A 17,636-nucleotide genomic window follows, 5' to 3' on the forward strand; every position below is an offset into this window, starting at 1 on the left:
TAAATCATTTGTGTGACTCGATTGCTTAATTAAGCTACTAATTATTTTTTGGTGTCTCGCATCTTAATCTCTCATTGTCTTGCTGCACAGACACAGTCACACAGCCACTTCAACATACAGAATTTGTGTAGGTTTACTTCTACCCCTGCACACAGGGCAACATTGAAACAGATGGCTCTCCCTCAAACCTCAAACTCCATCATGAGATTGGTCCACGAATATAACAGAGGCAGTGAAAACCACTGTCTGTGTCGTTGGCTAGAGGAGTATGTAAAAGCAGCTTTTGTGCATAGAGTTCGGCCTGTTCCACTTTGCTAAGTTAATATTAATTATTGAACACCAGCATGCAGCAGTAGGGACAGCGCAAGCTTTGTCCAAATTACGAGTGGGTGTTTTTACGCACATGGCAGCATAACTTTATTACTTATTTAAAAGGGGACAGGGTGAAATTTTTGTGTCGGTGGGTTGAATCTTGTTTTGCATTGTCAAGAAGAGGAAAAAGAAGAAGAGTTGAGCTGAAGGATTATTACTTCACACTCACAACATCTATCAGATAGTCGTTGGACCGCTCCTAATTCATATCGAGATTTGCAGCAGTACCAGGTTTTACAACGTGCAGGAGCTTCTTCTCAGTTTGCATGGCTATGCTGAAACTGGGTGGCTGCATGGGTAAATAATGGCCAGTGTTGTGCACTGTTAAATCTTTAAACAAGTGAGAATGGGCTCCAGATCTCATTATTGATTACAGCTCTCACAGGCATTGGGACTTTTTTTCTCTCTCTCACTTTTCCATTCTCTCCTCTTGTTGCTTCCCAGGGACCTCTGACTTTAATTCTGCCTTTGTTGCCTCTCTGCCCCCTATATGCCTTCCTCCATCTCTCCCTGAAACCACTCTCCCTTTCGGCTCCACTCCAAATCTTTCCTCTCATTCTCCCCCAGTTCTCCGGACTGTGATGCATGGCTGTCTGTGTTTTCCAAAAGTCCATTAGTCGCTGGCACGAGGCCGCCTCCTCTCCCACAGACAGAGATAAAGACGCAGAGCATGGCTGCCCAGCGAGCTGCATGAAAATGAGAAGACAGTGGTGAGAGAGAGATGGAGTGGGACCATGGAAAGAAGAGGAAAGATGAGGATGGATGTGAAGACACTTTGATACTGGCCAGAAGCCCGTAGGCAGAGGTGCAAGAAAGGGGGAGAGAGTAGAACAAAAGAGGAACAAAATGGGACAAAATAAATAAGCAGGCAACTGAAAGGCGAGAGGGAAAAGGGGGGAGAGAAAGAAGGCAGCAAATAAGACAAAGACAGAAGACAGAGAAGAGAAAGATGCGGGTACAAGAGTGGTGAAGATAAAGGTAGAGAGAAGAAACTGCTAAAAAGGAGAGGGAGGAGAAAGGAATGAGAAATGAAAGTGTCTGAGGGTGAAACAAGGATAAGAAAGAGGGTCAATTCTAACCAGATATTCCGTCACCAAAACCATTTATATCATGCTCTGTTTCTTTTTTTTCAAAAGCCCCTCCAGCCTCTACTTTGTCCCTTTAATTTATCTACGACCCAGTAATTGAACTTGCAGCTTCCTCCTCAAAACAAAACACAGGGGAGATACAGTGATTCATCCTCCATTTTTCTCTTTTATCCGTGCTTTAACTCCGACATTAAGATCTTATCTAATGGTTAGCTTTAGGTCGCAGATCTGGCTAGACATGACGCAGAGCAGGCAGATGAAAAATGTGTTCAAAGAGTTCTTTTTCTCTTCTTTCTTTTAGCAGGGGCATTGGACCCTTTGATTAATGCTGTTGTCCAACTTTAGCAACTTTGCTCTTTGAGTTTCTATTGGTCTAATTGTTTTTGTGCTTGCCTCCATCTCTCTCTCAGCCAATCTCGGAGTGTCTTTGAATCTCCTGCAGGCCTATGAATGTGCTAATGATGTGTATCTTTGCATGTTAGACTTCTGTAGTAAACAAGATGCAGAGGCAGTGATAACGGTGGCTGAAATATTTTAATTATATGGCGAGCAGCTGATTTGGAATTGAGTTCTCCCTCTAAATTGATGGTGTTGTCTTATAAAATCGAAACCCTGATTTGTATATCTGATTTTCAGGTGATGTGATTACTTTGAGCTTTTTGTCTCCTTATTATCTGGGAGCTAAGTATGTGTGTGTTTGTGCAATTATTTTCCAGCACTTCCTGGTCATCTACCTTCCTCCTCTGGCTCATTAAGGTGAGTTGTATCATTAGGGGTGTGCAGGATATCATTAAGGCCACGAGGCTCATTATTGAGGGTCTTTTATTAGAGGAGAGAGTTAATCAGAGTCAAAGTAATGCTTTTAAATCATACAAAACGTGTAATAAGGATCCAGATTGAACCTCTGAACTTCTGGGCTGTTCAAATGAAACAAATAAATAAAAAACCATGCTTTTAATCACAACAAAAGGCCTATTTCATTATCAGATTAATATAGAATTAATGTACGAGTTGTGTCTCCTACATAGTTTAAGAAATTACATTTTTTAGACAAGTTCAATAACAAAAGAGGCAATTTAGCGCTTGCTTCATTAACACAGCAAAATACAGTAGTGTAATATTATGCTATGACCATAACCCAAACCCAAGCATTTCATGAAGTGGAGGAGGGTATAAGCATTGGCTTTTTTTGCCGCATAATCAAACTAATAATGACACAGGTTAGAATAATGAAGGGTTTCTCTCATCCTTTAGTAGAAAGGCAGACTTTTTGACAAACTTGCCTGACAAAATGAACGATTGCACTGAGAACCATAAGAAAAATGATTGCTTTTGCTGGGGTCATATGAGGCTTCTACCTCAAAATCAATAAAACACTTAATCAAAGTGATGCACGACAGTAACAAAAGAACCAGCTGGAAGTCAAGTCAAAGTGATGGATATGTGTGGCAGCAGCATTAAATGACTCTTAGTTGAATTATTGTTTAAGAAAGCTTCATGACACTGGGGCAGGGGCTGACAAAGGTCTCATTCATCACGCCAAGACAAAGTCATCATCCTGTCTTCTCTACATTTTTTGTAATTCTTATTTTGAGTCTTATTTAGTTTTCTTAAAAATAAATTAGCTAAATACACAAAAGTGTAAAGTTGACATCTGAATACTTTTTGTTAATGCTGCCCTCTTAGTTGGGATGCAACAGATCTGAATTCTCACATCTCATCTCAAGAAAAGTAACCAAGAAAATTAAGCTTTCTGCAGTTACAACTAATTCACGGTTTAGTTTTGGCTTTTAAACTTTGAAATAAGCTTATTTCTGTACATTTCAGGTAAAAGTGACTGAATAAAGTATACCGAGATCACTCAGAGTAAAATCAGACAAAAATACTTACTGCAATCTAAGATTTTACAGTGTGTATTAGAGATAAACTGATTAATCAGTTGGGCCCATTACCAATGGAATTTTCAAATATTTAGCATTGGCAGATGAACAAGGCAGATTAAAAAAATAAACAAAAATGTCTTTCTCCCCTCATCCTAAGTGACAGCATATCTACAACAGTTACTGGTTGGTGTTTAATATAAATGTTGTTATGATGTATAGAACAATGCACTTTAGTATTGCGTCTGACATAAACAGTCATGATCTAAAAAAACGTTTTAACATAACCCAATGTATATTTCTATTTCATGAATTAGATCCATCTAAGATTCAATCAAAGGTATTTTACAGGCTAGAGCTACAAGATAACCATCTTATATTAGATTGTAATGTGTATGGAATAATGGATGTTATGAGTATGCTAGGCCGTCTTCACATTTTGTATCTCCTTGACTTCTACACAGATTACTTAGATACCGCTTTCATTTCTCTGCAACTCTGCATAAGTGTTAATTGGCAGGATATCTTATTTTGTACAAAAAAATTCAATTTTCTATTTATGCACACATGCTGCAAACAATTGGGTGTGATCCGTACAGATCACAGATCAACTGAGATCAGTGGCCCCAGTTCCCTGAACACAATATCAACACCACAGAGCCCTTTGATTACCTCCAGTGGTTTTATTTATCACCTAGCGGTCGTTATGTAGAGGTGTACCCTCAGTTTATCATGTAGAACATAGTCTAATGGTGAAGCTTTGAAAGGTGTTTTGCAATTGAAAAATGAGAGCCTTTTAAGACTTTTATGGGGGCATATATGATAAAGGGCCTGAGGCTGCTTTCAGAACACCTGCACTCTACAGCTACACTGGTTTAGTGAGAATGGATAGACAGAGGAACATATGACGGAGTATTGAATGAAATCTAGAAATATCTACATTCTTTTTGTATCGATGTAACAGGATTTCATTTTAGCTCTGTGGGCGTCTTGTCCTTGGGAGTAGCCCTACACCTGTTTCTCTAATTGTTTCTCTAATCATTCATAAGGAACAAGTATGACAACAACAGTGTGTTCCTGCAGCAATATTTCCATCCTCAAATCTGAGTTTATCTCACTGAGACTGCAGGGCTAATGATAAGCAAATTCTCAGTGGAGAATCAAAGAACTGAGACTCGTATATAGAGTTTCAGCCCACAGATATTCAAAAGGCATGCCTGCACAAAGGCAGACATTCTCCAGGATGCTCACACATACACACACACACCTACTCAAATGCAAACATAAAAACACCTACACACACATAAAGCAACCTGTTAATTGCCATCTTCATCCGCGGCCTTTCATCGATTTCCTTGTTAGCTGCTGTAATTATTACAGACGCAAAAGGGAGAGCAGCGGAAGAAAGGGTAGGAGAGAAAAACAGGTATTGAGAGACAGAGAAAGAAGTGTGAGAGAAGATAAAGTAGGAGGGAGTAAAGAAGAAGAGAGTTGAGAGTTTGAAGACTGCGGTGTTGTCAGATGGAATCTTAAATCTTGGTAGAAATGCTGGAAATCCAATTAAGTTTCATTATTGAATATGTAACGATATGCATATACAAATGAACAGAAAAAGATGACAGTATCATCATTCCTTTTTTCTCTGCGATAATAAAATAAAATTCTTATTATATTTTCTTATTTTTTCTTCCTCCTGTCCCTCGACTCTTGGTCAATTTGTCACATCTCTAGCAAACATGCCAGTGTTTGATCAATCACCACCAACGCTCTCTGTCTTCCTCCATCTGTATCTTTTTTTATGTACAGTCTATCATTTCCTTATTCCAAACGTCTCTTTCAATCTGTACAACCTCCTTTCTTTAATATTGAACAAATTCTCTCCCATTTCCTTCTTCTCCCATTTCCTTCTTCTCTTGTTTTCTCTTTCCGTCTGTGCTTTCCAAATCTGAGTCACAACACTGAAACACTGTCATCACACAGCCACAGAATTGTAACAGCAGGAAAATATGTTTGCTGTTTGGGCTTGTTGTGTTGAATCCTAATGAGCTATCAGACTCTGCAGGAAAAGAGCTTTCTCTTTTTCCTGTCGGGGTGATTTGCACGAAGAGAAAACAGAAAATGAGAGAGCCCAGTAGCTAAAAGAGCATTTTCTGGTCTTAGCAGAGGCTGGGTTATTACAGAGGATATTGCTGCAGTCATACCCAGGCACAGTGACAGATATATATCAAGGCGGCTTATTTCCTCTGCAGAGATTTCATTCAAATCCAATAAAATACATGACAAACACATAAATATGACACTAATTTGAAAAGATTGAATGGAAATGCTCTTGCTCTTGCCTTTCCAAAGCTGTGCCATGTCATCACATTGGCTCAGGCACAAAACACCACGAGCATCGTTCCTGTCTTTTAAGGAAAAAACATGATCCGTGGCAAAACAAACAGGAAGAGAAAATGGTCGAGGTAATTAAAGGGATGAAAAGAAGAAGCACAGGAAGGATATTGCATGTTAGCTGTATGTTTTAGCAGCTTCAGGCCATCATGAGACCTGGAAGCTTCGTCCGTGAAAAGTAAACCTTGCTCTCACACAGACAGGGAGAGGTATCACATACACACAGGCTGTGTGCTGTCACTCCAACACAGCTGGGCCACCCTGCTCTGTAACCTTGGCAACTCCCTGACCAATGGCTGGTTGGCAGGAGGTCCTTAAAGAGCCGTGACACTGACACAAACACTCTCACGCACGTACGCACTCATAGAGCACTGCTGCGTGTACAGGCCTCTTGTTAACTGTGATATGAGAGGGTAAACAGGTGTTGGAGAGGGCTCTGTAAGCTTAGAGCACACCTACACAGGCATGTAAACACAAACACACACATGTGTACACACACATTTTGAGGGATCTGGGGGAGGCTCATTGATAGGCTCTGTTTGAGCAATATATTTTGTCATCCACCTCGCTTGATGTCCATTATGTCATTTTATTTTTTCAGGTTTGTCACTTTTAACTTCAGTGAAGAGTATGTTGTTTTTTATAGCAAAAATATGCAATATATAGAGACTGATCATTTCTATGTTGTTATTTGTAATGCCTTCTACCATGGGGTAGGTGTCGAAAAGTATATGTTTACATTAAAACAGGCTTTGTTTATCATTTTCCACAGCTAGGATTCTTGGTGTGTGATACATTTGACTGTTTCAGGACAGAAAGGTTGTTTTTTTTTGCTACAGAATACTACTCACCGTGTACAGGAAAAATCAGCAATTACGCTTTGTCAGGTACTGCTTTGCCTACTGGGGGGTTGCCAAAATCAACAGAAACATAAATCACTTTGGTAGTATTTACATAGACTCATAATTATTTACTGTAAATAATAATGTAATGAAAATAAACTTCAGCACCAACAAGACAGACGCCTCGGATTCTTTATCCCTCACTGTCACTGTCTTCCCAAAGCTTACTCCACTCCCACTGTTGTGTTTACTGCCTCCATCCATTGATCCATCTTTGTCATCAGCCTTCCTATTTCTCTTCCTACTATTCCTTGTTCCGCTATCTGCCTCCCTTTATCACCCTCACTACATCCTGTATTAGTCACCCGTCCCACTGCCTGACCATCCATCTATCCATCCACGTTTCACCCCTTGCTTATTTTTCTTTCTATGTTTCCCTCTCTCATCTGTCCTCTTAAGTTAATATAATATATAAGCTGCAAGTAATGAAGTTTTTACGACAAGCAAAAATACGACACGGGCCACTTAACGCATCATCGTCAGTAAAGGAGAGGCCTCATTTGCTGTCAGACGAATTCTGCTTCTCTCTGTCTCTAAATCCTCTCTTCAATGTTTGATTGGGTATTTTTTTCTTTTTTTGATGGCTTTTAGTCCCACTGATTAATGCACCCAAGAGTCCATTAAAGCAATAGGAAAATAAAGACTTTATGTATTGGTAAAAGATGGTGTTAAAATCCACCCACATGCTCTCTTGTCTTTGTGCTTGTTCTCCTCAACCTCCTCTCTTTTTCGCATGTCTTTGCCACACTTTAATTTCCTCCATCTTCCTTCCCTCCTGCATTTTGACTCCACTGAGGTCCCTAGTGTCAAATTATTTGTTTCTCCATCCTACCCTCTTCTCCTTCCTCTTTCTTTCTCACCCATTTGCAGTTGCTCCCTCAATCTCCAGCCCTCTTTTTAGACCCTTTGCTTCTCCCTTATCAGGCTATTTCCACCTTCTTAAATCTCCCAATTTCCCCCCCTTCATACTCTCTGTGCACCCATTCCTCGTTTGTATCAGCCCTCCCCTCCTCTCTTCATCTCGCCTCTGCTCTGTCTTGATCGTCCTCCAGAGTGCAGTGGAGGCCTCACCTAGGGCTGAAGGATCCAAGCAGGTCTTGGTTGATTTACCATCATTTTAGATCTGGTGGATGAATCAGCGTAATCTTTATCATCATCACTGAGGTCATTATGGTAAATTGGTGAAAGCTTATAGGCCTACATTAAACAGCTCCTCACTTCCAGTCTGGAGATGTATGAAGCAAAGGTGAAGAAATGATGGTAATTTTAATCATAATTTTCTTGAGCCATTATGTTAAATGGGCAGATGGTGATAGGAGGATATAAAGTGACAGGCTTCTTACAAAATGGAGTAAGGCATATGTAGGACAAGTGGAGAAATCTATATAGATATATAACAGGTAAAAGGGTGTGTTTGAGGAGTGGTATCAGTTTGAATATTGCACACTGGCTAGAAAAGTTACATGCAAGATAAAAGAGATGTTTGTGCACTGTAGCACAAGCATGTGCCTATAGGAAATCTATTAAACAAGAGATGTTACAAAATGAATGAAGCCTGTGTGCTTCCATTGATTGTCATAACCTTATCAGCTAAACCGGTCGGATCCATGTGAGTGCAGTAATGCACCAACACATATTTAAAATTCAAATTCAAGCAACTGGTCTTCTTCCTTGAAAAGGCAGTTTTACAAATGAAAGCAGACATGCAAAAGTGCTCTGGCAATGCTTAATGTCCTTCGTACAGTATAATCCGAACATGTACATATGTATGAGGCATTTAACTTCGCACTTGCAGTCTCCAACACAGGAACTTGCCTCCGCTTTTACCCCCGCTTCCCGTTCCTTAGCCTTGATTGGCTGTTCAGTCCATGCATGGGTGAAGTCAGAATTATCCATATTTTATCAAAGGCGTCGTGCTTCTGTTTCAAGCTCGGTTCAGGGATAGGTTGGAGAGGTAGTAAAGTCACTGCTGCCATATTTTCCTGTCAAACTGTAATGAGTCTTTGTTGAAGAGTAAGAGCCCTTACCATGCTTTTCTTTTAACTCCTAGCCTTGATTTCGGTTAATGTAGCAGTAAAGGTTTCAGTGCCTTTTTATTTCTCGATGCAGAAGCTGCCATCATTATGAGACTTGGGGTAATGATAATATATGGTGTTGAAGGGCGTGTGGGAAAAGACGCATTTTCTTAAGTGGAGCCTTCCAATAGTGCCGCAGAAAGTCATACAGACAGAAAATCATTCAAACCGGCAATCCACTCAACTCTAAAATCACTCTGCAGACATCTGAGACTCTCGAGGCCTGACAGAGAGTAGCTGTCATATATTCACACAGGGACACTTACATCAAACGATGCAGGTGTGTGAGTGTGTGTGTGTGTGCAAAGACTTGTATGTGTGCGTAGGCATGCAAATGTGAGGATTTGTGTTTTTCCACATGAGTGTGTATGTACATGCGTGCTCGTGCTACCATGTCAAGACTTAAAAGGCACTCAGGGAGACATTTCCATTTCCAATTCTATGATATGTTCGAGCCTCCAGTGGCATCAGGTGGAATAAGCCGTGACTAGAAACAAAATCAGGTATGTTTGAATATCATAAGCCATGCATGCAGTAAACAAGAAACATTGTGTCCATAGGAACTGTAATATACTGTATGCAGACACACTCAGCACAAGAAGAGGCACAGTATGAATAACATCAGAGATGGTTTCTGCACATATGCGTGGTTGATCTTCCGTTTTTATGACAAATATATGATGCCTGTAACAGGAATAGCACATCCAATTATGGTTTGTGTCAGTAATTTCAAAGTACCAGTCCAGGGGGTGCAGAGGTTAAGTAATTAAGAGGCTACATAATTGATGCTTCATTTTTACGTCTGTACAACAGTCCACTGGCGAGCTGTCAGGAGCTCCTCAGCTAAAAGGTCAGCTGAACAATCCAAACACAACAAAGACTGAGAAGAAAAGTTCTTTCTATTCCCTCTTGATACATGAAAGAATAAATAAAGACCAACACTGAGCAAAGCATCACACAGAGATGCCATTATGTCAAACAGTGACATGCAGCACGCTCATTTTTGATATATAGACTGTATGTGACACTGAGTTAATGAGATATCAAGTCTGAGGTGCAACACCTCTTAGATTATTGAACGTCTCAATCATTGATTGACATGGGAGAGACACGTGTATTAGCCTGTGACAGGCCTCAGCAAGAAGCACTTTACCCGCCTTGTGTGTGTGTGTCAATGCATGCATGACATGCAATGTGAATAGAGGCATCACTGTGTGTGTGTAAAACAACCTGTTTTGGATGTATTTGCATACATGTGGTTTTTTTATGTGTGTGTGCGTGTGTTTGTGTGTGTGTGGTGTGTGTGTGTGTGTGTGCGTGTGTTTGTGTGTGTGTGTGTGTGTGTGTGTGTGTGTGTGTGTGTGCGTGTGTGTGTGCGTGTGCGTGTGCGTGTGTGTGTGTGTGAGTGATACAAGTGACAGCTCAAACACTGACCCATTCTGACGCATAATATTTTCTCCTCCTAGATCACGACTGAAACTGAGGAAAATCCACAGCCACAAGACACAACGGTAATGGAGGAGAGTAAGAGGTTTATTGTGAAAGCGGCCTGAGAGAAAGCCGCATCAGGAAGAGGAAGAGTAGAGAGAGGATGAATAAAGAGAGCCTGACACTGAGGGTAAAAAATATATGAAGTTTCTTAACCTCAAAGGAATCAAATATAAAAAAAGAGACTGGATTGAAGAAGACAAACACATCCAAATAAACAAAATGGAGACAGAGAACCAAAAGATGTCGAGTCTGACTGACTTGCAGGCTCCTGTAATAACATCATGGACTTCCAAATAGCCCTCCAGCTTAAAAAGGGAAAAAATACTCCAGGTACCGTTCTCTGGCTTCTTAATGTACCTGTCACAAACAAGTTAAAAGTTTTCCACTTTGAAGGATCTTTAAGAAGATCATTTTAGATTCCCAGCCTTTGGGTTAACACTTAGTCAGGATCAATTTATATACAGCCTTTAAGCACAGCCGTTAAAGCAACTTAGAACATTTAGCCTTTAACCAATCTTTTCTTCCATATGTGGCAAGCTTCAAGGTAAAAAACTATTTAAGTACCTGCTCTGAGAGAAAGATTATTTCTGAGCCCCAATTTACAAATGTAGAGGAAGACTGACTAGTTTATGACAATAAATGTAGATTCAATTTGCATTTAAAGCTCAAAGTTATGGGATCTTAAATAACATAATTTGAGTCGAGTTGTTACTGGAGGTTTAAACACATATCAAACATGGTAGCAGTGTCGCTGTTGGTGTCACTGCAGCAGAAAGAAAACATCAGCTTGTATAACTGCAGCAAAGAGAGAGAGAGGGGAACGGGCATTAGTGTACCACTAGAGTGCACCCTGTAGCCTTTAACGCAATGTAGATGAATAAGAGCCTGTTAGGGAGGCAGAGGAGGGTGCAGAGAGGGAAATTTTAAGGAGAGGTGCATGAAGAAGGATAGAAAATACAGGGAGGGCAGTAAAGATGGAGAATATTTTAGTGTCAGAACAGAAGGAGGTAAAGCAGACATTTACAAATAATGGACAGTAAACGGAGGAGTAATGTGGTAAGAAAAACAAGGAAAGAATGAAAGAGCACACCAAATCAAGAGAGAAAAGAAGAGACATTCTCTATCCTGCTTCTGGCTGGCTCCGTCTCTTGTCACTCTTGCTTGCACACCATGCTGGTATAGAAAAACACCCTTTTTATGTAACTTAGTCATTGTAGACATTCAGTCTAAGCTGCTAATTAAAGAACCATCAACCCTTAGGCTTGCCCTTAGACATGTATCTCAACAGTCACAACACATTTCAAGCAATAAAACCAAAGGGCGATTATTGCTTTAACTTCCACTGTTGTTGATACTCTTTCTGCTGACACACAAATATATAAAAAATGAATGAGTTAGACAGTAGTCATCACTTGACTTAAAAGTAATGACCTATGATTACTTGAGTTTACTAAGCTGCTAAACAAAGTTACTGAGGTTGTCCAATTTGCTGTGATTTCCACCGAATCACAGCCATAAATGAATGTTTTGGTAAATAGACTGCACTTTTATTGCATTTTCCTAGTCTCTAACCACTCACAATGTTTTTACATATGTCGCATTCACCCTCCCAAACACACACATTCATTTACGTATGGAAGTGCCCTTCATGAGATTTTCAGTGCATTCACACACTCACACTGAAGGTTTTGTGGATTGCAGGAGCTGGGAATTGCCCCATAAAACTTTTTGTTTCACCCAATTGGTGAACAACCTTCTCTTCCACTAAGCCACAGCCACCCCACTTGTGATATCCCCTCATTAGGACTGGCACTGACCATGCTAGTCCATGTTTATGTTATGCCCTAAATCCCAAAGCCAACTAAACCACATCCTTAGCTCTGTGTGAGTGTGCTTTAAGTAATCTGTGTGGCTTCTTTCTCCATTCAGTTGATTTTCCCTTGGAGTGTACCAACCTGACACAGTAAGCACCTACTGTCTTTACTTTGAACATGCTAGTCCACCAGCAAACATTAGCTATTAAGATTATATACCCCTGACAGTGCAGTGTCTGTCACTGTCCCTGGCTATGTAAGCATGATGCAGACTGTGTCTGGATGGTTAGCTTAGCATCACCCTGGAGGCTGAGCTGATCACCTGGATAATGCTGTTGCAGTGATACTGAAGTCACATCCAGTTGCAGTGCTTTAGCCGTGATGTGGCATTGATGTAAGCACAGGGTGCAACTGATATTACCTAGCATTCCCTGAAGCCAACCAGTGGAGAAAACATGAAGTTTAGCTTTGCTGTTGTTGGCCACAATGAGGTTATCATGACCAGTGGTGTCTTTGCTTCCTGTGCACCATGCGTTTTATACAGAGCAAGAGATATCACTCTTGTTTCTGCTGCTACTGCCACACACACAGATTCATACTTTGTAAATGTGAATTTCATGTAATACATAAGATATGAGGACTTAGTAAGCACTAAATAAAAAGGAGGCCTTATCCATTTACTGTCAGATATGCAAAACAATACCGCCATATCAGAGGCTGTGTGCTTTTCATGCTGCTCATGTGGGTGAATAATCAAGAGAGTAAATAAATATTTGCTTATTCACACATATAACGCCATATGGCAATATAAGACTGACTTATTCATGATTCTTGAACACCCTTCTAATTAGTAATAAGTGCTAAATAAACACCTCTGCAGTCAAGTAATATGTTGTGAGCCAGTGTTTATAGCTGTTGCTTATACGCAGTTATGTGCGATGTTTATCTCATCATTTAAAAAACACCACCCGCCACTTTAATCCCTCCTCCCAACACTTTCAACGCTTCCAACGCTTCCACTGCTGGCTCCAGTTCAGCTCTAATATATTCTCCAAAGAGGAGGGATAGACTGAGCCCCCTCCCCCCCTTCCACCCCTGGAAGAGAGACGTGCGATGCAAACAGAAAGAGGGATGCATGCAAATCAGATGCAGCAGTCAGGTATTTATGATGCTGGTGTAATCACCAAGGGAATTAAGTGTTTAAGAACGCGCCTGTTATCTGTGTATCGTTAACATCGTTTAGATAGATTGATCTCCAATCAGCACAGACAAGCCTCTAGCATGAGTTGTATATCAAAACAGCACTGAGGCTGTGCTATTTACTATAAGGACGAACTGTGAATGAATGTGTATGTGTTAGGCGGTATGAGAGAAAGCTGTCTGCTTGAACGAGAGGAAATTACCATCTGATGTGAGTTAGTTTGATTGCAGAATACCTTATGTGTGGGGTAGGTAGTGTTTCACAACATGTTGAACAAAAATGTCATCACTTTTTCTAGTTCTCAGAAAAAACATGACACCTGTCAGTATGCAAAAAAGCATTTTAAACATCTGCTGCATTGATCAAGCCTTGTATTTTACCATTTTGGAACTTAAGAGAATAAATGCACAGAAAGCTGTATTTTCCTATGAGGAGATATTTTGGCTCTCGTCCCTACTGGTATCATTACATCAGATATAATAGTTAAATTACCCCTTTGTGTGAAGTGATGTGATGTTATCAACCAGCTGTGCGTATTACTCAGACAGAATAACATTTGCACACTGTGTGCTCTGCCTTTGTCACATGAATTGTTCTATGATTGGTTTGGACATTTAGCATAATTTAAGGCAGACAGGCTGTTGCGTGAGATTGCTCTCTGGGACAGATGGGATGCTTCAGTGAGGACCATATCACTAGAACATTTTATCAAAGCTCATATTAGCCTACATGATATGGTATGTTCAAAAATGTGTGTAAATGTTGATCTGTCAAAATCAAAATCTGTCACCCTAATCTCTGCTCTCCAGTGTAGAAGAGGTTCAATATCATTGGTTGACCTTCAATTAATTACAAGTAGCTGTGTTAAAAACGCTCGCATTTTAAACACGCGTCAACCTCAAAGACTGATTTAATTTTAAGTAAACAACCTGAAGGACAAAACAACCAAAATACAAAAACAAGGTAAACGTTGAAAAATGATGGCTTGAATGTGAATGCACATTGCACTGAGTAATGAATAACTGCTTTTGATTTTTGCCTCCATTCTGCATCTGGTCCCTTGTCTTCAAAACCCATTCCTTCAACATTTGTCTTTCTACACCAGATTTTGTTTATTTTGTACAAATCCGTAAATTAATCTATGGCAATGGTCTTTATTTAACAAGTGGCAGTTAATGAAAAAAGTAGAAACTTACCTTGCGGATGCCTTCCTTTGACTCTTCAACGTTGTTTTCTCCTCCTCCAGTGCGGTTAATCATTCGCCACATCTGGGAGTACATGGGATCTCTCTCAAAGGGGTTCATAGCCTTGGAGCGCACCTGATCATACACCGCTGAGTCTAATACGTACCATAAGGCAGCTCTGTCTGCTTGGATAAGTCCTGGAGAGACCTGGAGAGAGATAAGTAGTGGAAAAGTGAGTATGCATATGGTTTCCAGCTATCCCGATATTGCCTGAAATTCCAGGAGGCTCAGTTTCATCCCTTGGTTGTAACTTTTTTGGTGATACTCTACACAGCTTTTATCGGTTCAGTGGTGGCTTTTGTTGTCCTCCTGGTAGTGATGTTCTATTATCTGAAGCATGCTGTCGGTACAACTACCCAAAATAGATACCAGACCACAGTGTAACTTGTCTCTTTATGATATGGCTTTTGGGTGAATAACCTGTTCAACAAGGTAAAAAATACAACATAAAATTCCAGTGAGCGGTGAAGAAACAAAAGCATCTTAAGGACATGTGTCCACTAACAGTAGTACCTATTTTCAATTCAAAACCAATAGAGTTCAACATTATCAGTGCTCAGCATCCTAAGCACAATGGCAGGTCCGTATGGAGCAGAAACTAACGACACTTGTTTTGTTGTTTGGAGTTTGAAGGCGAAGTGCCATGGGGCAACCTTTTGTTTTGAGGTCCAGTGAGAAGGGCTCTCGAATTGTGGTTGTGGGCACTGCTGGCACATGACATGTTGTTTGTGGACATAGGCCCTCATACTGTCAAAAAAAAGAGTTTCTGTACTCATCTATCATCTGTTTCTTTTCAAAATGTTAAAGGGTTTGGATTCACTCTGATGAAAGAGTAGGTTGGTGTGGTGTTATGGTTTTCAAGAAGGTTAGAGTGCATGTTCAGTAAAACAGTGATATCACTCAGGACTCTCTACTGCATACCTTAGCCAGCATTTTAAAAATTAAAAGCAGTTTTTTCAGAGTTCATTAATGGTTACAACAGAATAATCAAAACAAATTAAAAAAAAGACTGGTGTGATGGGAAAAAGCACCAAAGGCATTTGCCAATCCTCTAGCCAAGATGAATCCCTAACTACTGTGCCTCTGGTTTGGCACTCCATTGTACCCAGGAGGGGAAATGTTGAACGATCAAGCCTTTGTTTCTGACCCATTTAGTCCCAGTGAGAGCTGGCCAGGTCTGGAGAGGTGCGCTTTGGACAGCACACATGATTTATTCATGTACTGGCCAGCTGTATGGCTGTTCAAACCATCTCGTCAATGAGTGATGATTTGGATCTAACTCTCCATGGGCCAGCAGTGGGAGTTGGCAGTGACATGTAATCGACATGGAATGAAAATAGAAAAAACTGTGATTGGCCATGACCAACAATGTGAGAAAAATGTGGGTGGAAAAGCAGTTCAGACAGCAGCACTCAGTCAGTTTACAGAGCTGAAAAGCTGCACACAGTTGATCTCTACAATCATGGCAAGGGAAGTGGAGACACTACAAAGAAGTGCTGCAGAAGTGAAAAAAGCCACAATTTAGTCCGTCTTGTTTTATTTTCTCTCTTCTCCTTTGTGTCTCATTTTACCCGTCACCCATAAATTGCCACCTCTGGGGGGAAACTCAAGCTATTGTTAATTATAACGCAACAGTGCTTGGGTTGCCTCTCAAAGAGTTTGGCCGCTGAGAAATGTAATAGAGAACCATTACAGGAACTAATTACTGTTTGTTTGTTACAATGGCTGCTACATACCACCCATGGATTTGAAAGACACACATTTGTAATACAAAAACTTGCACACAAAAAACACTTAACATGTCCTGCTTAATGAAGAACAACAAGAAATCTGTATCTTACTTCATTAATTCAGCTGTAGTACACCCACAGAGCAGATTTAACAATGGGCGCAAATGTGAGCAATGTTGACATTACTGGAGTGCTTGCTAAGACAAAAATGCACAAAGGAACACATCCACACTGGAAGTTACAACTCCTGTGGTTCCTCTCTGTCTCTTTCTTGCCCTCCTCTACTGTCTCTCTGACCTGCACTAGCCTTTGAACATTTTAATGAACTTTGCTGTGAACATGAATCTTTTATTGCCGTCAATTAACCTTTGGCCTTAATAATTTCTCCTCCCCACCACTCCCCTGAGAATATGTACGCCTGTCAGCGCACTCTTTGACCAGGATTCCCCCTCTGTGAATTGGTTTCACTGCGCAGTAAGTCTGAACTTGTTATTTAATGGTGCAAGCTTATGAAGGAGGGAGAGGGGAGGGAGACACATGTCATGTCTTAAGAGTGAGTTCAGCTTTACCAGGACAAAAGAAAAATATGGATCAAATTAGGCTTTAACAGGATTTTTAAATTTGTTGATAATGAACAGACAGTAAAATAAAAAAACAAGATAAGATTTTGCATGCAGTATGGATCAAGTGTGCATGTTGTGCAGGGATGTTTAAACTATACTATACTATAACAGCATCGGTCAAAATAACAGGCATGTCCTACATAGACGCTTTGATGAAGAAAATAAATATAGTCAAAAAGGTGTACTTCAAAATATCATTGAGTCATAATATAATATTGGATAATTCACACTACCCACTGTTTCTCCTTTGTTATTTTCTAATTTGCAGAACACAAAAGAGTCCTAATTATGTTGATTGAAGACTTGATGCCTATTTTGACTAACAGCTCCTGCTGTGGACACAATGGAAAATTAAGAGAAGATGTTGACACTTGCACACAGAGAGGGTATTTTTAAATTGAAAAATATTAAACAAATTAAAATGTATGGATTTAAAAAATAACAACAATTTTGTCTTCACCAGATTTTTAACTATTTATGGGGGCTGTTTTATGGAGATAGGGCTTTATGAATTAGGCGCTTAATGACCTTTTTTGGACTCTTTTGTTTTAATCCTATATGTGAGTATGGCTCATTTTGCAACCAATTATATGCACCCTTAGCAAGTCGATAAGCAAGTCAATGGAGTGAACCGAAGCTGAATGTTTCCTGTGACAAATAGTGGGTATCAATGTGTGAAAATGAGTGTGTGTATGCTCTGCCTCTTTCACATACACACTCATAAAATCCTCAAGAAGTTTACAAGAGCTCTGTCCCTGAAATTTCCCAAAGCTGCTCATTCACACATGTCCCACACAGCATGAAGTCTTCCCTGTAGGGGGTACT

At 40.2% G+C, this 17,636-nt stretch overlaps 1 protein-coding gene across 1 annotated transcript in view; it reads right to left on the minus strand.

The window, feature by feature from the left end:
- grid2 (glutamate receptor, ionotropic, delta 2) overlaps positions 1-17,636 on the minus strand; it is a 631,726-nt gene that overhangs the window by 56,702 nt on the left and 557,388 nt on the right. Inside the window, 2 exon segments of the mRNA XM_034691895.1 lie at positions 14,411-14,556; positions 14,559-14,605. Coding sequence (XP_034547786.1) covers positions 14,411-14,556; positions 14,559-14,605 — 193 coding nt within the window.

The sequence above is a fragment of the Notolabrus celidotus genome, chromosome 9, assembly GCF_009762535.1.
Source record: "Notolabrus celidotus isolate fNotCel1 chromosome 9, fNotCel1.pri, whole genome shotgun sequence".
NCBI classification, from domain to species: domain Eukaryota; kingdom Metazoa; phylum Chordata; class Actinopteri; order Labriformes; family Labridae; genus Notolabrus; species Notolabrus celidotus.